This window comes from Dicentrarchus labrax, unplaced genomic scaffold, assembly GCF_905237075.1.
Source record: "Dicentrarchus labrax unplaced genomic scaffold, dlabrax2021, whole genome shotgun sequence".
In the NCBI taxonomy this organism is placed as follows: domain Eukaryota; kingdom Metazoa; phylum Chordata; class Actinopteri; family Moronidae; genus Dicentrarchus; species Dicentrarchus labrax.
In genome coordinates, this window is record NW_026136708.1 from 7,721,365 (window position 1) to 7,743,399 (window position 22,035).

The following is a 22,035-nucleotide window of genomic DNA, read 5'->3' on the forward strand; positions in this document are numbered from 1 at the left end:
AATTAGATATATCAGTCACTGATGTGCTCTATTAGTTTTAATTATGCTTAATTGATTACTGTAGAGAATTTATAGCTTAGACATTTAAACTCTGATGCTTCTAGTAAACTGACATTTAAAATTCGTGAGGACTGTTTTTTATGACTCAACTGGCACACAGATAGACAGACTAATTCTCTCTCTCTTTCTCTTTTCTTCTTCCATTCCCTTCCTTCCACTTCAAACGCTAACCCAGCCCAGTTGCCATGACAATCCAATCCATGCAGCTTGTTTTTTGATGCTGCAAAGTACTCAAAACCCCCCTGCTGCTGTGATTTGACTGCCATCGCTGCACCAAGCCAGGTGGCTGCTTTCCTCAGGGAGCCCTTTCAAATAAAGGCATTCAGCCAAAAGACTTTGAAGTCCCACTGTAGACAAGCTCTCAATAAGAGAACACACTTCCTTCCTGTTTTATCCCAGGCTTTGACGGGGAAGCTTAGATGGAGCACAACCTCATGTTGCTCATCAGTTTGTTGCAGTGTTGATGATGAAAAAAGGAAGGGAAGGGAAAATTACTGTAACTCATAATCCTCAATCTAACTCATTTCCTCTCCAAACAAACGCCCCAGAGTTTTTTCGTTGTCAAATTGAGTGCATCAGAGTGTTCAAAATGTGTGACCAAATGGTGTTACTGAAAGCTTGTCAGCCGATGGCAAAGAGACACCCTGGACGGGTCATACTCAATCCCAGGTTTGAGACAGGAAGAGACAAGCACTCGTATAAACTGACAAACATGTTCACGCTCACAATCACACCTATACGAGCAATGCAGTTTCCAGTTCAGCTCACTTTCTTCCTTGCCTCTTTACTGGTAGAAAATCAGGTCAACAGGAGAGAATTGGCAACAAACTCCATATAGAAAGGCTGAGATTTGAAGGAACTTCTTGCTGTATGTAACAGTGCTACAGTTGACCATTTTATGTTATGCACATATTAGGGCTGCAGCTGTTGATTAATTAAGTAATCAAGTATTCTATCAATTATTCCATTGATTAATTGAGTTATCAGTTATCAGTTTAGAAATACTTCTTCTTTATTAAAGCAATAGTTGCAATACAGCAATAGTACATATACAACAGAGAAAATAAGACAGGTCTTTTAAATTGGTTTCAGAGGTTTCCTCAAGGATTTTTTTCAGCAGTGGGGGGAAAGGCTTCTGTTCTACCCCACTATGCTGCTATTGTGCCAGGCTAGTTCGATTTTACAGCAGTTTTGTTTCTGCTCGAAATTATCACAAACTTTGGAAACTTTCTGTCGTTTTCTCTGGCCCCGCCTCTCCTCTTCGCCACTTGCTTCCCTCCAAATCGGGTTGGGCGATAGTAATAATCATCCGTGCAAAACATGGCGAAACATGGCTGTATAAAGTTATATAGTTCAAACGAAGCCTCGATGATTTTTAGTAATCAAATTACTCAAGTAACTTGAGGAATCGTTTCAGCCCTAGTACATGTACAGTGGCATTTAAAAACTCTTTCATCTAACCAAGATTAAGCAAACTAACCAAGATGAAACAAGACATGTTTGTGTAGAGTTCTGATTCAAAGGCTCACTAAAGAGAGAGAATACACCTCTCTTTTGTTAAGCAGTTTAGTTTTCCTTAAATTTTTGGTCTCTGGCTGCGCAGTGTAGGGCAGAAGTTCACCCAGTAATGAAGTTCTTCCATTCTCTTTCTCTTCTCTTTCATCTACACTGTCGCTGACAACACAAAGATGAGAACTGAAGTTAAAAGAATATTGAAGTCAGAATCACACGTCTTCAATTATTCCTTTTCTCCTCTGGGGACTGTTGTAAAATCAAAAAAGGCAAAGTTCTCTTTGATGGCAAATTCATGATTACTTTTTGTTATGTAAGAGAGAGAATAGAAAGTTACTGCCCTTGCAGCGCCAACTTTAGCTAAATAGGTATGTTTCATCAGCTGACAGCGGGAAGGTTGATGTTAAAAATTAAAGGAAACATCCAGTTAACAAGTGACAAAACAAAGGAGTGCGATATTACACACAACAGGCCCCATAAAGCAGGCAGTGTAAAGTCAGTCAGAAATATAATGCAGCATAAAAGTCGTTGCAGTCAACTAACAGTTCTAACTGTCATCCAGATTTTTTTAAATCTAGCAACTATGTAAACTATACCATAGTGTTTTAGGTTTCTAAAGTCAGCTATACATATATTTCAACTATGTGTTGCTTCAGATAGAAAGGATAATTAGCTAACTGCACTTTTTTTTTGTTATTAATATTATATTGAAGAACATAAGATAAATAATAAAACAGTAAGATCTCAAAGTAAAAGGACACAAACACCTGTCTGACAGACTTGCAGGTGATCAGTGTGATCAAGAATCTTTGCTTTCGTCACTGCTACTTTCTTGCCAAATACAGGAAATATAGAACGTTTTATCAGTGTGCAGATTGCTGAACTATCTGAACAGTCAACAAGCTTATCAGTTTCCTGCTCACGAGTGCTGAAAGAGACTTCAAGTAGCCCGCAAGTTTCAGCATGCTAATAAATAAATCACATAAGTCTTAACATGATGAGCCTCTTCAAGCCTCACATTTTGTCACACAGAACATTTCATGACTGTGTATCATGCTCATTCACTCTCATAACACTGCACATAGGCACTCTGTATTAATATATTAACCTTGTTAATATATAAAGAGCTGTCATTTGTCTTTCCCCTCTCATTTCTGTCTCTCTCTTCCCCTGTCTCTCTGATGTTTCAAGCTCGTTTTTCCATATTCATTGAAAGGCCTCAATAAATGTTATTTAATTCATTTTGCTGGAGGAATCAGGGCAGTGGATGGCTTACACTCAAGTCCCATTTGCTAATAAGGCAATTACAGGCGTTTTAGCTTTCGAACAATTTCCAGTGCTTCCTGCACATAAACGAATGACCAATTGCTCAAGTGGGCGACTGGTAAGAAGAGGTTTTAACTCCATTTCAAACAGACAGATGTAGATTGGTCAAAGGGATAGTAAGTATAGATAATCATAGAAAGCAAAGAGTACTTTTTTCCATCGACTGGTCTTGTTAATCATTAACAAGCTTATGAGGAAGGGCTGCATATCTTGTGTTCACTTTCAGAAGGCCTGAGTTATACTCGCCTCACATTTAGACAGCCCTCTTGGACAGATTTTACTTTGTATTGATTGTTTTGATACAGACTAAACGTAATAATTACATTAGATGAGTTTCTGATGTTTAAGATGGCCGTAACCAGCTTGGGGTTTCTGGGTTTTCATGCTTCCCTGCTGCTTTTCATTTTAAGCTGAATTCTTTTGTACTCTGTAGCAATTATCTTGCTGCTGTCTCTCCATCTACGGATGTTAATGTCAGAATGCTTCTTACCAACACACTGAGGGACTCATTCTGGCCTTTATTATAGTTTATTAACAATCTGTACATACAAACAACTGAGTAAGATTTTAGAATAATTCTGTCAGAAATCCAAATTAAGTGCAAGAAATGACACAGACTCATTTAGGCTCTATAAATGCTTTACTGGGGCATTTTGTCCATTATCACAGTGTTATGTGTACCTTACATTGCAGACATGACCTGTCACCTCAATCCTTTTTGACTGATAAATAGTGTGGTGAAGTGACTTTAGAAGGTTTTCTGCCAAGCAATTACTTTGTTGTCCATTCCCGAATTTCCCTCAGACTCCCCTCTTCCTCTCGCTGTTCCATTTCCGCTCTAGCAACTAAGTGTGTCACAAATGTGGGTCAGTCGCCTTTCTTTCCCCACTAAAGTCAATTCAATTTGGTGTAATGATAAGAAGGTATCAAATTTAAACAGCTTGGAGCTGCTCTGGGGCAAGACAAGAAGCCCAGCAGTCTTCCATACCTAAAATGCCAGCTCCTCTCCAAGAGCCTTCCTCGAGAGAGTAACATGACAGGAGGGAGAGGAACAACACCTCGCCATTAGAAGAAAGGAAGAGCGGGACATGGAGAATTAGTTTTCATCAGTACATTAGCAGAAAAGCTGAAGCCAGAGTGCCAGTGAAACCTTTTGCACAGATTTTCTCCACAGACTCACTGTGCTGTGCTGATGCTCATATTGTCTTTGCATCAAATGCTTTTAAGACCTGTTGCCAAATACACATAATTGCCTGTGGTTTCTTTGACACAAAAGAGGATAAAAAGGCACTTGGCTTCTGAGTGGAACGTGAACAGAAACTTCCAGATATATTGGCATGGCTAATAGTATAGACCAATTCGCTGGCATGTTTTGCTCTGTATGCTGCCAACGATGCTGCCATTATAGTGGTGGTGGCACAGTTGAACTGAATGCAGGTTGACTGACAATGTAGGCAAAGATGTTTGGATAACCAGTTGGAAATCATCTCCTCTGATGAAGGTGTTAATGTGAAAGTTATCACATTGACGGAAAGGCAGGTGAAAAAAGCTGTTTGTTTGTGTATTACTTGTAAAATGTTTTGTTCTCTTTCCTACATTTGTCTAGGGGATTTAATCACCACTAAGCCTTATTATATTCTGAACGCGTTCAGCTGCCAGCACTCAGAATGGATGCAAGCCTTACCTGATCTGCTATAAACTCAACAAGCTCCACTCGTCGCATAGTTTGGGCCAGTCTGCTCCGATCCTCTTCTTGTGCCGCCAACCGTGCGCTGGGCTTTGGCGTTGGTTTCAGTTTCTTTAGGTTAACAAATAGACACAGACAGATAGAAACTAAACAAACACACTGGGGGATCAGGGTTTTCAGTCATTGGCAACCAATTGAAAATAACAAATGACATGGCACTGTGATCATGTCAGTTGCAATATATATTTTCTTGTATTGTAACCAATGAAATACATCATTTAAAAAAAAATCAGGAACATGAAACTGTAACTTATTGGGACTACTTTACGGCTCACTGAATCTTGGACATATTTCTTTGCATAATCGGTTAAAAATAAAATCCTTTACATACATTATATTGTAATTGTGAAGATTTAAAAATGAGATAACTTTTAAAGCAGTAATGGCAGTATGTTTTCCTCTGCGTAAACCTGGATTAGTCTATACAGTAACACAGTGTTTATCACAGCTATATTGGTATCAGTGTGTGATAAGCATTAGTAAGTTGCAATACGCAAGTGTTAGATATATGTTTGAGGTAAATTCGAAACCGTTTCCACCAAAGTGTTCCACTCCAAAATAGATATCTCACTCACAATTCTTTGATAACCAAGTTTTCAATTCTTAGAAATTATTTTTGTTAAAAGACAAAAATATCGGCTGCTACATTGTTAGGTTGGTCTCAAAATCCAGTATCTGTCTGGCTCTAGTCAGGGATGCTGATATATTTGGCCTCAGTTGTTAATCTTTTGTTAACATCTTGTTGCAGGTACTTAGCCAAACTGTTTGGTTGATGTAGTGGAAATGATACAGAATGTGTACATAATAGGTTTCTAACACATAACAGAGCACAAGTTTGAAAAAGCAGCTTCTTACTCTGTTTAAATAGGCGTTTGAATAAATCATATTTTGGAAAGTTTTTAGTTTTGCACTCAGGCCAGTTTCCTGTCCTCTAGTCTCCCTCATCCTCCTCCCACAGTATTTAGTGTTTACTTGTTCTGATCAAACTGCTCTAGTTAGAGAAAGTAGTGTTGAGGGATGAGGAAGGATAACTAGAGAGAGTTTAAGGAAGGATCTTGGAGAAGAAGAGAGACAGAGAGGGAAAGACAGAGCTTTGCCTGCAGAAAGAAAGTGAAAAATGCATTTCTCTTAGCTGTCTACTTTGTCCTGACTTCAAAGAGCCTATGGATTGCACTTAGGAGGTGTCTAAATGAGGTGATGTGAAAGATGAGAGCCAGAGCTGCACTGTATCTGCCACTGGCAGGGATTCTCAAAGGACTTCAGTGGAGAGTCCCGGCACAAGCTCACACAGGCACACTGATCACTTTCAGCCCATAGACTTGAATACAGAGATGTGGTGTGGTTGAATGTAGCTTTTAGGCATTGCTTGAATGCCAAGAATTTCATTTGTATTGCAACTGTAACCTAACAGGGACAGGGTGAGTTTAATATTCAGAAAGAAGAAGACTATATGAATATGTTGCACAGATACCCAGAGGAAACTGTATTTTTATAATTGAATAAAAACCATGTGTGACATTGAAAGTTGTGTATGTGTAAAAATGCATGATAGTGTGTGTTAGGTTGTACTGCTGTGTCTGTGTCTTGTCTGGCCTTTAATTACCTTAATTCATCCTTTCTGGGGATTTTACGCATGTCTTTTTTGGAGTGTGCGTGTCTGTTAGTGTATGCACTCCTGCATGTGTGCAATTGTGTGTCACTAGCTGGATCTCAGATGTTCCACTGCAGCAGATAAGAGCCATCCGCAGTGTGCCTGAACCAAGCCACACAGATGCATAGAGGAGCAGACTTAAATGGTGCGGAGGAGTAAGGACGGAAGAGGACGGAGTAAGGGATTGGGGGTGGTGTGTTCGTGTGTGTGTGTGTGTGTGTGTGTGTGTGTGTTGGTGGGAGATCAGACAAGACAAGATGTGAACCGTCACGAGAGCTGCTGTCAAGATGCAAGAAGACATGAGGGAGTGAAGATGAGGGGGAACGAAGGAGGCAGATGTCCTGGAAGAGGATAGGTGAGACAAGTGAGACAGAGAGGCACATGTCCAAGACAGCGGAAGCAGAGACAGACACGAGAGGACAGAGGAAAGCAAGGGAAGGAGGAGGAGGAGGAGGGGAGCAAAAAATTCCAGCCAGAAGCATAACAAAGACGGAGCGAGTGAGAACAACAGAGGATGATGGACAGATGAGGGAAGCGGCTCTGCTTTCTCTGTCATCCCACTTGGTTCTGCTATCTATCAGAGAGGAGTACACTCCCTCCAGTATCCCTCACTACACTCCATCTGTCACTGTGCAAGTGAGTGTGTGTCTGCGCGCGTGTGTCCAAGATTTGATTGGTCTAGCGCGCCCCGAGGAATATGGTGACCAACGTGAGCTGGAGAGCCAGTCACATCATCGCTCTCAGTCCTCAAGTGTTTATAATGACTGAACACAGCAGACACTGCAGATTGATGATAGAGAGGAGTTAGAGTTTGCGTGTGTATAATCGGCCTATAGAGTTTTTGTGAGCGTATGCATCACCTAGTGTGTGTGTGCATCTGCGTGCTGATGTATAGAACAAAGCTTCCTGTGGCCTTTATCTGATCATTGGTTGTTTTGCAGAGCATGTCGGCTGCTGATAGCCACTATCAGCCACCACCACGTTTCTCCATCGCTCGGCCTCAGTGTTTTTTTCCCCCACATAGCCGTTTCCCCCACACTACTTCCTCGCCACCTTTTCTCCCTCCCTCCGTCAATCCTTCTGACCTCTAATCCCCATGTCCTCCCTCCATCTGTCTGACCATGAACCCAACTCAAACTTTATCATTACCAAAGTCACATTTATGACTCACTTAACATTTAATGACTTGTTAAACCCTCTGAAAAGGCACTTTCAAATAAATGTTTATGTGTGGTACATGACAGTGGCGGAATAGTGGAAGCAAAGTAGCTGCAAATCCTCCAAGATAAATTTTTATCATATTTCTAGACACGCCTGGTGAATGAACCTATTTGGAGTGTTATCCTGGTTCTAACTTGACAGATGAATTAAAGATCCCTTTGGGTGAAGTAAATCCTACATACTGAAAGAAGATCCGTCGACAATCTCTCCAGCTTGCTTACATATTATCCTTACTACATTACCTGATATAGCGTTTGTACCCACATTTTAAAAACCTGCATTAAGTCTGCTTGCTCAGCAATCCATGTTGTAATTGGTGTCCAAGAGGATACACATGGCAAGCAACGACCAGTGAAATTAAGTAAGTAAGTAATGAGACATGAGGATGGGAGGTATATGTTTAGTGATATTTAGTGACAGTGTACAAGTAAATAAGGAACCAATAGAGTGCCTATTTACAGTATTTACCAGTCAATGTGACAGACTGGGGGGCACCAACTACAGCTGAAATAATTAGTCAGTGGATTAGACAGAAAGACACAATGTTTTTTTAATAATTGAGTTATCTCTTTTTTTTGGTCATTTAGCAACCAAATATAGTGAAAAAATGCCCCAAATTGTCCGGTTGGAGCCTTGCCAGTGTGAGAGTTTGGATTTTGGAGGGTTGGTCAGACAATACATAACACCTGAAGTTTTTCAATGTTTTTGACATTTCATAGACTAAATGAATAATAGATCAACTAGAAGATGAATCAATAACAAAATGCAACCTATTTATAATGCTTTAGGCTGCTCTAGAGCATGTCAACCACATTTTCTCACAACCACTTGTGACAAATTTCCAACTGCATTCACATGTTTTAAATGTCAAGAGTAAAATAAGGGGCAGATAAAACTGGAGTGCATCACAGCTTTAAGATGCTCAAAGGCATGAAGGCATTCACTGGACCAATGGTGTATATGGGTTAGTCAAAGCTTGAGACAAGCTGGAGACATTTCTGCAGAATTTACGATAGTACCAAGCCATTCTGTAGAGAGAAAAAACTGTGCTGCTCCCACATGGTGGCTGGTACCAGGACTGCCTGGCTGAGATCTCTGGCATCCACACACCACATTTGTCTGTTGGCTGAGATAGAGGACTGCACTCTTTTGAAAATCCAGATTTTGCAGCGGTAAAGGTTAGACATACCAGCCCAATGTCTGAAGCGTCTTTCCGAGTGAATACTTGAGCAGCCCATTGAACTGAACATAGAAATGAGAAAATGTATGAATTATACTTTGTTCGAGCTTATGGAGTTTAGAATCCATTTTACAGATCCAAAGCACAGAATTGATTTTCTATTGAGAGAGATTTTACCCATGTACAACTAGTAGCCATTGAGAGTTTGAGGAAGAATACACAACTGTGGAGGGGTAAATGCTCTTTCAATTGATTTCATTCACACTGTAAAGAGAAATTATCCTTTGTTGGTCACTTAAGACAGAGCATTGATTTGTTTGAAGATTCTATTTCTTTTTTTTGTGCTGCAGAGAGAGAGAATTAATGGGGGGAGGGGGGGACTGGAGACATGGAACAGGGTGGATGGATGAAAAACAGAGTGAATTAGTTGCTCAGTTTAAATAGGCCCTCAGGCAGCCTCGTGGCAATGCCAGACTCTCCAATTTGGCTCAAGGCCTTCGTCGCATGCCATACCTCATTTCTCTCCTGCTTTTGCTGTCACGCTCCACTTTGTACTTCCTAATAAAGCATTTAATCCATGGAATGATTTAAAAAGTAATAGGGCCTCCTGTGAGTTTTAGATACTAAACCATCTTAGTCTACTGCTATGACAGGAAGCACACACGTTTATGTGCAGAAATGTGCGTGCAAAATGTCCACAAAGTCATTTTCCTCCTACATACAAGCTTCCTCCTCTTTTGTCTGACTTTTTGCAGGTCTCTCTCTGTCTCTCTTTAGTCAGCCACTTCAGGTGAGGAGGTTTGTGACTTAATCACTGTGGGGCTGTTAGAATTGCTCTATAGGAACCCGAGAGTGGAGCAGAAGAGTGGTCATCCAAGTTCAAGCACAGCTCTCCATGCACCATTTTCTCTTGTGACAGTACATGTTTCCCGCCAGCCGAGTGTCACTGGAGGGCCACTTACAGGGACAGGCACAGCACCTGTGTGGCTTCAGTGTGTTTTGTTCCACATAAGTATTAGCTCTGTTTATAATTAGGAGAACACTTGCATGCCCATAATCCTCTGATCCTGAGTCAGTGGGCCTTTAAAAACTATTATATATAGAGAATGCAGCAGTGTAATTTGTTGCGCAAAATGTAGATTTGCATCATGTAAAACCCAAAATGTTTCATCTATTTTATCTTTTATTTCTGTACCTTTGTTTATTTCAACGTTTTGTATAGTCACAACAGTCTTATTATACACACTGTGCTTATTTTGGTCCCTGAGTTGGCATGAAGGGGTTAGGGGCCACCCTGACATTTTATGCCAGTATAGTCTGTGTGTGTAGCCTGTCAGCAGTCCTGTAAGCAAACCACAGCTGACGTGGATATGCAGGGTTGTAGATGAAACATAACACAATGGAATTAACTATTAAATGTTTAGCTTTTTAATTATTTAAATAAATAAAACAATTGCACTGTATATTACTAATATTATTATGTATTTAAAATCCTGTCCTTCACAGATGGCCCCAGTACCACAGACAAAACAGTCCTGTCTCAAACATCTCCCCCTTCATTTGCTCAGTGCGTATTCACCTCTCCCTCTTTCCTGCCCTCACTTTCTTTGCACCTTGTCTCCGTTGCTCAGCAGAGGCTCTGAGCCCTGTGGAGTGCACATCCATTTTGAACCCAGAGACTGTCAAGCATACTGCTGGTAAATGAGCAATCTTAACCTGTGGCTTTCTGTCTCCCCACTTCCATTTATCCCTTTCTCCATCTCTTCCAGGTTTCTTTAACATTCTCTCCCTTTTTTCTCACACCGGCACATCCCTTATTTGCTCCTAAAGCTGTGAAAGATTGTTGCTTCAAAGGGCAATAGAACTCTTTGTTATAAAAACCAACCAACCTGGCCAGACTCTGCAAGCCTCATTGTAGATATTTTATTCAAAGCACCTTGTAACAGATTTTTTCCCCCGGTTAGCCTCAAGTCAAGTTTTGTATATCACATTTCATACGCTAGTGAACTCAATGTTCTTTCGTATTATAGGATAACAAAGAGTGGTCCAACACAAGAACAGTGCATATATATTAGATGTACAAAGTGCCTGAAGCATACGCACATTTTACAACAAAAGACTCACAGATCAATGATGAATTTCCTACAGAGTTTCATATAAACACCATTCTTCTTACTTGCTACTTGGAAAAGGAATGGCTTTAATTTTAAGAGGAAGGCAGCATGTTGCAGATGTTTCGTAAACAGCGGCTCGAAGAGAGATAGACAAACAGAAAACAAAGCCCAGGGCCAGCGCATGTTAAGCATGTTCATTAATTTCTGTAGTTTCTCTCCTGCTGGCCCTGCTTGCTTCCTGGACGTGCCGTGGATCTTAATAGGCTTTGGATCCCTGCTCACAGTTTTTTTAAGCACACAGAAAAGCCCTGAGAGAGGGAGAGAAATAAGAGAGAGAAAGACGGAGCAAGAGGCAGTGTGACAAATCAAGAGAGATGACAGAAATGAAGAGATAAAGAACATATGTCATAGGAAATAAATGAGAGAAATTATGGCTAGACTGCTAGACAGAAAGAAAGTACTTTAATTAACTTCAGTGTCTGCGATTATAAATCCAAGTCAGTATTAATAAAATGTCATTGGCATCAACTTTTATTTACATCTCCACAATGAGTAAGCCTCAGCACACTGCAGCAAATGCTGATGCAGTTCTTTGGATGTTACGGTAATGGCTACACATGTAACACCTCAGTCGCACACTGTGTGTGCAGCTTGTCAGCCATACAGGCGGTTTGCTTTACCTTTAATGAGTCGGCTCTTTAGGTTAACAGTCAACCAGTGACGCTAGACCAGCTTAGAGTTGCGTTAACTGTGCAGGGCTAGAGGGCACAAAAAAGACCCCATCAGCGAACTGCTCCCTGAAGCCCCACTGTTACACCAGGCCCCCATGCGGAGCTCCATCTCTTTAAAGAGACTTCAAAGGCAGGCATTTGCAGATCCGATGTAGGCGTTAACCTTTGACTCAGAGGCTCTCTGTGCAAACAGGGACAGTCTAATTGATGCTACGCACAGCAGAAAAGGAATAACTTGTCCTTGTGGATTACAGCAGAGTGCTTTAATTTCCGTCTCTTATTTGGAGACAGACAGTGGCTGTTCATGTACTGTAGACAAGTGGCAACAATTTTTAAGACCTCTGTTGACCTATACTATATGGCTGCAAGAAGTGCTGATTTAAGAAAAATAATAGTTTGAATGAATAAATCTCAATTTTCAACATTTACAGGTAGCAGAATTTGAAAGAGACAAAAACAAATAAATAATATACACTAAAATATTGTTTAGTAATTAGAATGAAATATAATCTTTGGCGACCACTAAGGTAGGTATGGATTTGAAGATAAGGAAGAATGGCCGGGTGCAATTTTCCGCAAACCTCATGGCCTTGAGATGGTCAGATACAGCGTCGCGGCTGGAGATTGAGTCAGGCCCCCGTCGCTCCTTGTCTCCCCAGATAATGCTGAGTGGACACACAGTTCACTCTGGTTAATTTTCCACCTCATGTCCTGGCTCCCTCTCAGAGAGATGGAGGGAGTGATAATCCAGCCTGATAAAGGCATGTGGTGACTGAAGGGAGGTAGCAGGGGCCTTCTGTACGAATGCATTTTCGTTGTATTTACTGCTAACTGCATTACTGGTCATTTAAAGGACAATGGGCTTGCAAATAAGCATGAAACATTTGGCCGATGGATTGGTGCATGCTAGAAGGGAAAATAATGCCAACTTCAGATCAATGTAATTTGAGGTCTGCTTCAGATCATTGTAATTTGAAATCGGCTCTAAGAAGATGTAAAATGCTTCATCGTGTCTCTATTTCAGCGCTCTTATTTTGAAGGATTTGAGGAGCTGTAAGATGGAACAAGAAGCTCTGACACTGCTTTCCCCACTGCTGTATCAATAATGAATCAACAGTGGAGCCAAAGTTTCCACTGACTTAAAATGCTTTTACAGAGAGCCCTACTTAACTTTTTGGTTAAATCATAATGTTGATATTCACAGTGTTTATAAGGCTGTCTTCATTGGGGTGCCATGTCGTGTCTCATTGCCAGTTGACTACCACTCACACAGCTGACTCTAGCCAAGCTGTGGCAAGCAGCACATTGTGTATGTGTGGAGTGTTTTGCATCCAACCAGTGTTTTTCGTTGCCAGCAGTGACTCCAGTAGTGTGTTGCAGCTGAGGATATTGTCTGTCATGAAACACAACCTACCTTTTTCTTTGGTTTCTGGCTTTGTTTCAGGTATCTGATTTAATGAGGAAATTCTACAAAACCTATTTTTGAGTATTTGTGCTAAAGTGCTCATTTAGCCAGGTCATCAGTCAACATGGGAACTTTACACGTTTGTTCTAATTTCGTACACAACATTACAGTGACACGCAGGGCAAAGTGTCGCTAAATTTGCATCTATCTACAATAAATGACTCCCACGTGGCTTCTGGTATTGAGGCTAATGTGTGTCCCTAAACGTTTATGGCACATAGAAGGCCTTCGGCCACAGGTGGTAGGTTTGGAAATGGAAAGGGTTGCTGAAATGGTTCCTTTTTCTTTAAAGCCTTTGAATTAGCACTTGGTTGACATTGATACTGATTTAACTGTGCTTCTTCTTGTTTACAGGATACAGACCTACTGGATATAGCGTACATAAAAGATGCCAGAAATGGAAAGTGCACCAAAACGCCAAAGGTAAGCCTGAAATTAACACATTTTCTTTAACTAGTTTTCCTGCCAAGCCCACGTACTTGGATATACGTATGAAAACATATTTATTTGGATGCCTTATGTTTTATCAATACTACATCTTGAATAAAAAACAATAGTTTCAATATTGTTCTTGTTTTTGTCTGTTGAGGCTCTGGGAACACAATGAGCAATGTACTGAAAGGACACATGAGGGCATTTTTTGGGTGACGATATGCTTTGTAAGTGTTTGTGTTTATTTTTGCACAGAAATGAAAATCATGAGTGGGTGTGAGCCCAACCATGAATCAGACACTGTCTGCATCCATCTAGCCAAGAACTCTGTTATGGATAGGATTGAAATTGGTTCAGCTGGTTGTAAATATGTACATTTCTTGCTCATACAGAAATGGGTGTAGTGTTCCTATGGGAGGTGCAGTTGGAGATGTAATTGTCTCTCATTTAACCTTTCGAACTTCAGATTTTTGACTAAAGTGACTTTTCATCGATATCTATATTTGTATGTAACTGTGTGTGATTGTATGGATGCTCTTCAAAGTTCATCTGCAAATCTGTAGTGTAGGTTTTCGACAATGTTGTGAAGACAAACGCGAGGAAGTGAAGATCAAATGACACTCAATGATAATTTAAATTCAAACGCTCACAGAACAGTACATGGATGGCTTCCCAGGAAAGAATGCAAGTCCAGGGTATCCAAATTGCTATTTCACAGCTAATTAAAATGCTGTTGATTGTGAGCGATGAGAGAAAAATTTGTACACACATTTTTAAATCTGGCACACCGTAATTGCTGAGGAATTTGGCACATTATGGTGCAGTTACAAAGCTAAATTCAGTTCTTTAGTAATTCCCACTTAATTTCCCACTTACCAAGCAATGATTAGAACAATAACCTGCATTCGTACCCACTTTCTTATTATTATACTAGATTATAATAAAACTCAATTTCATATATCTTTTGAATCTAGTCAATCTTATAATAAGCTGCTGCTACATAGCAGCAGCAGTCTTTATCGTTTTGACTCAGTGCAGCAGGAGAAGCAAGTGGGGGTCGCGCACTGCTGCTCTGTCTGGGGAGTGAGTTATGATGGAATGAGTACAATAATACAGGGAGGATTCATGCATTTCTAAACAGCTTACAGAGTGATGCTACCCAGGGAGGAGACATGACCACGTGAGAGGTAAGATGGTCGAAGCATTGGAAATCTATTACCGGGAGATGGAATGGTGATGGACCCTGGGCTATGTAATGGGAGCACCAGTGAGACACAGTGTCTGAAGAGTTGATGAGATGAGGAGAGGAAGGGGGGGAAGGAGAGAGGGAGAGGGTGAGTGATGGAGAGACTATGGGGATCAGAGGGAGGAGAAGGAAAAGCAAGGGGAGGCTTTTTTTGTAAGGTCTGCTGAAGGCAAGAGAAAGGATGAGAGGAAGAGCGGAAGGACACAGAGATGATGTGAGGTCAACGGAAGATGTCAGGCGAGAAGCGCAGATAATACCGGACAGCAATTGCTGTAAGTGGACAGCACTTTTCATGACTTGCTTCTCAAGCATTTCTCTTTCACACTTCTTAAGGATCTTGTCAGAATGGTGAAGATCCTCAAGGATCACTGCACGGTTAACTTCAACTTGAAAGAAACAAACAAAAGCTGAACGAAGAATTGTATTCCACTCAGACAGAAAGCTTGTCGAAAATGATGGTATTGGTTATGCAGAACACATAATAATAATTTAGGCCAGTAAAGAAAACTGAATAATTCAACATTAGCAGACACATATGAGACAAAAGTCACAATACATTATAATAATCCCATTATACCAATTTATGTTAAGTTGTGAGTACCATACAACATATAGGCTCAAAAGCAATGATTGTTATAGCAAAGTAACATTTAAAATAGATTTGAATAAACCCTGAAAATGACTGAAACTGCTCAATACATTAGCAGTGCTCTCTGTCCAGAGGTGCATCTTAAGTAAATGAGAGGGTGAAATTAGGAGAAAGCAAATCAAAAGAGGAATTCCTTTCTCCTGTCAACATTCATTCATGTCATTCTGTACATAACACTCCTATTTTTACTGTCTTGCTGTTGCATCTAGTTATATTTATATGCTCTCTACTCTTTAAAACTCATACTGCTCCTTCTGCTCTCACTTAAGAGCTCCCTTAGCAGCATTCATTCATTCATGCAAATTGCAGGAAACCAACACACTTACCAAGACGAGATGTTGGACTCGCAGTGACATGTTTGTAAAAAGCCTCAGAAGTGCTTTCATTGTGCTACTCAAGAGTCCTGCGTCTCAGCCAAATATTGTCAGACTCAGATACAATCACTCTCAAAAGACTGGCTTGAAATGGGCTCCAGATGGAAAGGCTGGTTTGGCTTGCCTCTTTTGAGCTCTTGTTTCTACTACAACTCAAGTTACTTCACATTGTCTTTGAGCAGCATTGGAATTTCTATCTGAACGGCATTATGCTTTGGAGCACGCTGCTGTGTTCATCGGCTAGTCGCACTGTGCGGGCGGCTCGTCTGCCCTCTGATGAACTTATGCCACCCTGCCCACGGGCTCCAGCTACTCAGTTGTGATTCATACATTTTCACTGGGAAGACTCACACATATAAAAAACAGAAATACATCTGATAGAGAGGAACGCTCACTATCACGTGTACATTACGTACCCTCACAGCTGTAGACACACAAATCCCACACAGGACCACAAACACATGCACTGACCAGAATAACAAAGCGCGACAAAAGCAGCGTCCTTTGTTGTACCGTGCTCAGGATGATGATGTTAATTAGCATGTGTCTACCCCAACACTGGTCAGACTGATTAGATCGGCCGCTTGTCAGAATGACAGGAGGCAACCTTTTTGTTTGACGGGTGGCTCCAGAAATAAATCACACACCCTTAGGTCTGGTGAGCACAGCACAGCACTAATAATTATCCACTCCATATACCGACAAATAGCTTGCAGATTTGCCATATTTAACAAAAACAACCGAGGGTTTACAGCTAACCAAAGCATTTGTTGTTGCTTTTAAATCTGTGTGATTCTTTTTTAATGCTTTCACGGTTCAGTATTCAAACAGTGGCAGCAAAGTAGTATCTTTCATTGTGGCAACTCTGTCATTAGCTGGGTGAACATGGATATGTTGTTTTCTTTTACTTCGTGCACCTTGAGTATTTAGTATTAGTAGTATTTTTGCCCTTCTAAAATTATTTGTGTCAAAAAGCCAATAATACTTCTTGAAATGTAAATTGTTGGGCAAAGAATGGATAAGCATCCCTATCTACTTTACAGTCTCAAATATTATGAAGGTTTAATTCAGTGACAGGGTCTCACAAAACCTAATACGTGTACAACTGATCTGTAAAGAGATATGTATCAGAGCTTATTCATCCCAGAACCAGCTGACATTTGATTGATGTTGGTCGTCCATTGATATTTGCAGCCACATTAACAGAGCCTATTTCTAGTTAAATAAACCTTAAATAAAACCTTGATTATGGACAGTAAGACGGTGCCAAGTTCCATATCCAAACTTACTTCAAAGGGGATAGAAAAAAAAGTATTATTTACCCGACTAACAATTTGTATATTTGTATTTGTGTATGTATTGATACATTCTACATAGTTGGGGAAAATGGGGATTGTAGATGAAGCAAACCAGAGGGCTGAACCTAGACTGACATCCATTCTTTTAAATATGTTTATTGTTTTACATGTGTTAAAAGCCCCTGGTCAGGCCCCACTGTTCCAATCCATCCATTCATATTGTCTCCTTATTAAATCAGCAGATAAGCCTGTTCCTGGACAACATGTTCCCTCTCCTCAGCACTAGCCAAACAGCTAAAGCCAATCACATCTCCAATCTCTTAACCATACAACTAATTTCTACATAATGGCATTCAAATAACTTTTACTACATTCTGCCACCTTTTACACTGTGAGGACCATATTGTAAAGCCGTCCGCTTGCTTTCTGGAAGCATTCTTCTGTCTGAATTGTTCATTCTTAGAAGAACTAGTAAGAGGAAAATGTAATCAGCATCTCACCATGCTGCTTACAGTAGGTGTCTGACAGACAAAATTACATGCTTTCTCTCCGTCCGAATAGATAATGTATTTGAAATGTCCTGCTTCTACCCAGTGCCTGTGTAGTTCAGGGATGTAATATACATCTTGGAAATTGAAAACCTTAACGATTTAGTTTTCTATACCACAGACTTCATTCTCAGATCTTTCCATTTTTTATAATGGATTTAAGACATCAAGCACAGTTGCTGTTACGCTTTGGGAGGACAGAATGTGCAGACAGAATGTGGTCTGATACTTCAGATATCCTTATCTTACCCCAGCGTGAGTCTGCCATGTGATCGGTGATTGTTTAGCTATGTGTTAAACAAGACATGAGTTTCACATAACTTATCCACCTCATGATACATACATGATCAGACTTACACTCACTGAGAGTGTGTGGCAGATAGCTGTATACACTATCACATGGTTATGTTGTTGTAATTTTGGGCATTGCTTGTGAAGGTTTGCTCCAAAATAAAATTATAATTGTAAAATAATGACTGAAAGGGGAACAAATTTATTTCTGGAGTCTTGTCAAAGAGGATAGTTTACAAAGGTAGACCGTCTGGAGTGATGCAGCCACTGTTATCAGCGGAGAAACACATGGAAACCAAAACAAAGCTGGAAAACAACCATAATCATGCTGCTACACTATGCACTTAAAATACCAAATGAATGATGTGGGTCATTTTAACAGATGGACATTCTAGGTGCTCTACATCAACAGCAACACTCAAAAAAGCACTAGGTTTCTCTTTTGGCTTTCCTTGTTGTTGTCTTGATAGTGAATACAAAACGGAGTGAAGTCGGCAGCGGAATAAAGGCTCTGCTGTTCATTTCCTCCAGAGCTATTTGTTCCTTCAGACTTTTATTGTGAGGTGAGAGGAAGTAGCCGCCAGCTCTGTTACAGTCTGAGCTCGCAACAGCAAGGATTGCTGCTAAATACAGAGCAGCTTGTGTGTCCCCAGCAGTGTAACAGGATCTGGGAGAGGCCAGCAGGCCATTATCACCACCGCTCTGTCTGGCCAACAAAGTCGGATAAAGCTCCATCTCCCACAGCAGTAAGTGCTAAACAGCTCCTCCGAGTACACAGCAAACTACTGTAGGGTTTAGATCTGTCCTTATCAAATACATATTCAATGCAGCTGTGTTATGACTGTGTTTAAGATTAATTATTAGATGGAACAGTAAACTGGGCATACAGCTTTAATGTCCTGGCAATTAATTTTGCAAATGTGGTGGAGTGCCTTACCAAATTCTTTTTTCCTTTATTTTTCTCTTTACCAAAATGTAGTCACATATCAGAAAACAGAGCCAGATCCCAAGTTGACTGCACTTTGAAGGCAATTTTTGATGCCACATAACTTATATCATAACACTAAAGCGTAAACAACTTTTTAATGCTTTTTAAATCTCCTCTCTACAGCATGTTTTTTGAGCTGCACGAGGCTCTGGCTCTTGCTGTGGCAGTGTTTATTTCCATCATCTGTGCAGTCTGGTGTGTATCGATGAAGGACGGGGTCACAGTATGTGCTCCAGCTGCAACAATCACAGCCCTTCAAATCTATCGATGTAAGAGTGGGCAAGGCCTTTGTCTGACCCTGGACACAGCTATGCTCCTGCACGACTAGATGAATAACTGCGAAAGCATGGAAACATTAGGTAACATGAGTTCAGTGACAGTGTGTAGTGCGCTTGGTGTACTGTGCGGTGTAATGTACACTGTATACTGTGAATATAAGTGTCTGCAGTTGTAACAAAATAAGTGAAAATCAAGATATACAACAACAGTCCACAGAAGCTTTAATTCTGGTTTACATTACAGCTCCGCGGAGATTCCCTAGTAGCAATAAAAGCGTTGACTGTACCTCTGTAACAAGTTGCATCTGATGCTGTGTATCGATCTGTGAATGTTAGTTTCTGTTTGTGATGGCCTTCGCCATCAATGTATGAATGTGTGTGAATGGGTGAATGTGGCATGTAGTGTAAAAAGCGACTACAAAGCTGCTATACAAGTACAGTCTATTTACCATTTTAAATTGTTTAAAAAGTTTAAAATCTCCCGCCAAATATAACCGTATAACAGCTTTGTGAGTATTCAGGCATGTCTAACTGCACCAGTGGTGACATATTGTACATCGTGATGTCCAACATTAATAGCAAGTCCATTTGAGCTATGTATCAGCATATCACAAAGCCAGTGATTGATTGATTTATTTGTGTGTGCATGATTGTGTGTGTGGAATATGATAATGTCTCTGCTATGCAGAGGTGCTATTTTCAGTACTATATGTTTGAATGATGTAATGATGAATGCAGGAACCTGGATGTACACGTAACACAGTAATATATATGCAAAAAAGCGTCTCACTCAAATCCCAGAGAGACTAATCGTAATTCAAACCCTGGTCTCACCTGTTGCACAACTACACAGTCCCCTGAAGTTGAAAGGAAATAATAGTTGATCCCTGCTTACAGGGTGACATGCAGGGATCAGTGCTAACCTATGAGATTTAGTCAGATGGATGTCGGCAGCACATCGTGCTCTCACTGATAGGCTGTAGATTAGTGTCACATGGCAGTGTGTTGAAATAGTGGACTTGAGACCATTAGTGTTTTGCAGCATATTAATGATCAAATCCTTAAGAATGACAATTGTGCAAATGAGCACTGATGGTTTGAGAGATGAGCAGCTGAATGTAAAAGGATAACTTTAGGAGGACAATCAATGATAATAAGTCTGTCAGAAGGCCTTTGTTGGAGAAGTTGAGCGTGAGAAAGAGAGAGAAAGAGAGTGTCTGTTTGTGTTCAAGAGAAAGTGAGAAATAGAGATTGAAGGCATAATTTATCACTGGCATTGGTATTAGTAGTACAGAGCTGAAATGTGCTATATGGTTCGGGGATTCTAGAGCTGAAACAATTAGTAGATTAAACGAAGAATAATAATCAGCAACTGATTTGATTGATGAATCATTTAGGGTGTTTGGCAAAAACTGTAAACATTCTGAGGTTCTAGCTTCTTTATTTGTCTTTGTCTTATGTGACAACTAACTACATTTTGGTTGTAAGCAAGCAAATTGATGACATCACATTCATCACATCTAGATTGACCAAGTGATTAATAATCCTAAATTTATGCCTTAGATTTAACCACCCCTTAGTTTTTAGTGGACTGTTTAGGCAGATTCAGCTTGAGTTATTATTGTTTTTTTTTTTTTTCATGTACCCTTATTACTTTTGCTCCAGTGTGTAACATTTAGGAGGATCTACTGGCTATCATTAGTGTATAATCACCTGAATATAAGAACTGTTTTAAATTATTTAACTTAGAATGAACCATTATCTACAGAGGGAGTGGGTCCTCTTCTACAGAATTCTTCAACTTAAAATACATGATATCAAGACTTTCTGGAAGTCTAGACCTATACAGCACAATTAATTGAATGAAAAAGGGGAGAGATTTGTTTGTGGTAAATGGGAATTAATGTAAGTGTGGCTTGTCCTTCCTCCCCAGCGGGCTCTGCTTAGAGACATTTTAGTGCACAGAGGCATGAAACTGTCTGTCAGTTGACAGGGTCTGTAGAGAGAACTCCCACACACTCCCATTTTAGACATGATTCACGCACACATACACACAAGCACACACGCAATCATACTCATAGCACACTGGTATGGTGGTCACTGAAATAAACATACCATCACTCTATCTAAGCATGTATCTTCATGTTTGACTCTCTCTGTCTTCCTTTTTAGTTAGTCTATCCCTCTCAATCACACAATCAATTCAGTCAGTGCCAATATGTGAAAAAGAGATTGGATACCAATACTGTTGCTCCTCAGTATCGTTTTCATCAAGGGGATTGGCTACAGGACAAATGGCAGCTTGCAGTAAGAAGTGATTAAAGTAACGGGTATATAGACTCATTGATTTTAATAAAATAAACTGCAGCACCATATGTCATCAGTCAAAGACAAGCGATTGATCAGCGTCACGCATAATTGTAACACCAGCAGTAGGGAATGAGAAGGGGGCAGAGTACAGAAAATGAAGCAAAAAAAAGGTTAGCATTATGGACTCTGATGGGTTTGGGTTTGATTCCTCAGTCAATTACTTAGGTGATCCCTGCACACAGATGAATTCCCCCAGTGTGAAGCAGGCCATCTCATTACCGCTCTTTGAGAAATCGAAGGTGATGCTCGCTCTCTCTTTGGACTACCTCAGAAGCTGTCTCCTGTTCCCAGCTAACACAAGACTGAGTCGCTGGACCAGGATGAATGACGAAAAAGAATGACTGATTGAATGAACAGATGAAATAGAGACTGTGATGATGAACAGAGCGGCCTGTGTCAGCGCAGAGGGAGAGTTACCCAAGTGGGTCCAGAGATTACTATCTTGGTGAAAAGGCCAGAAGGAGCACAATGGTGCACCTATGCAGGTAAAATTCCCACCTTAAACAGAACCCCAGCTGGAATGTCTCAAACTATTAACTCAGGAAAAGAGAACT

The 22,035-nt window shown here is 40.4% G+C and overlaps 1 protein-coding gene across 3 annotated transcripts in view; it reads left to right on the top strand.

The window, feature by feature from the left end:
* LOC127368258 (1-phosphatidylinositol 4,5-bisphosphate phosphodiesterase beta-1-like) overlaps nucleotides 1–22,035 on the top strand; it is a 102,717-nt gene that overhangs the window by 16,205 nt on the left and 64,477 nt on the right. For all 3 annotated transcript variants that reach the window (XR_007885609.1, XM_051408856.1, XM_051408855.1), the window contains exon 3: nucleotides 13,362–13,430. Coding sequence is in view for 2 of the 3 variants with exons in the window: in XM_051408856.1 (XP_051264816.1) it covers nucleotides 13,362–13,430 (69 nt within the window). In the remaining variant the exon portion in view is untranslated. The remainder of the gene's footprint in view (nucleotides 1–13,361; nucleotides 13,431–22,035) is intronic.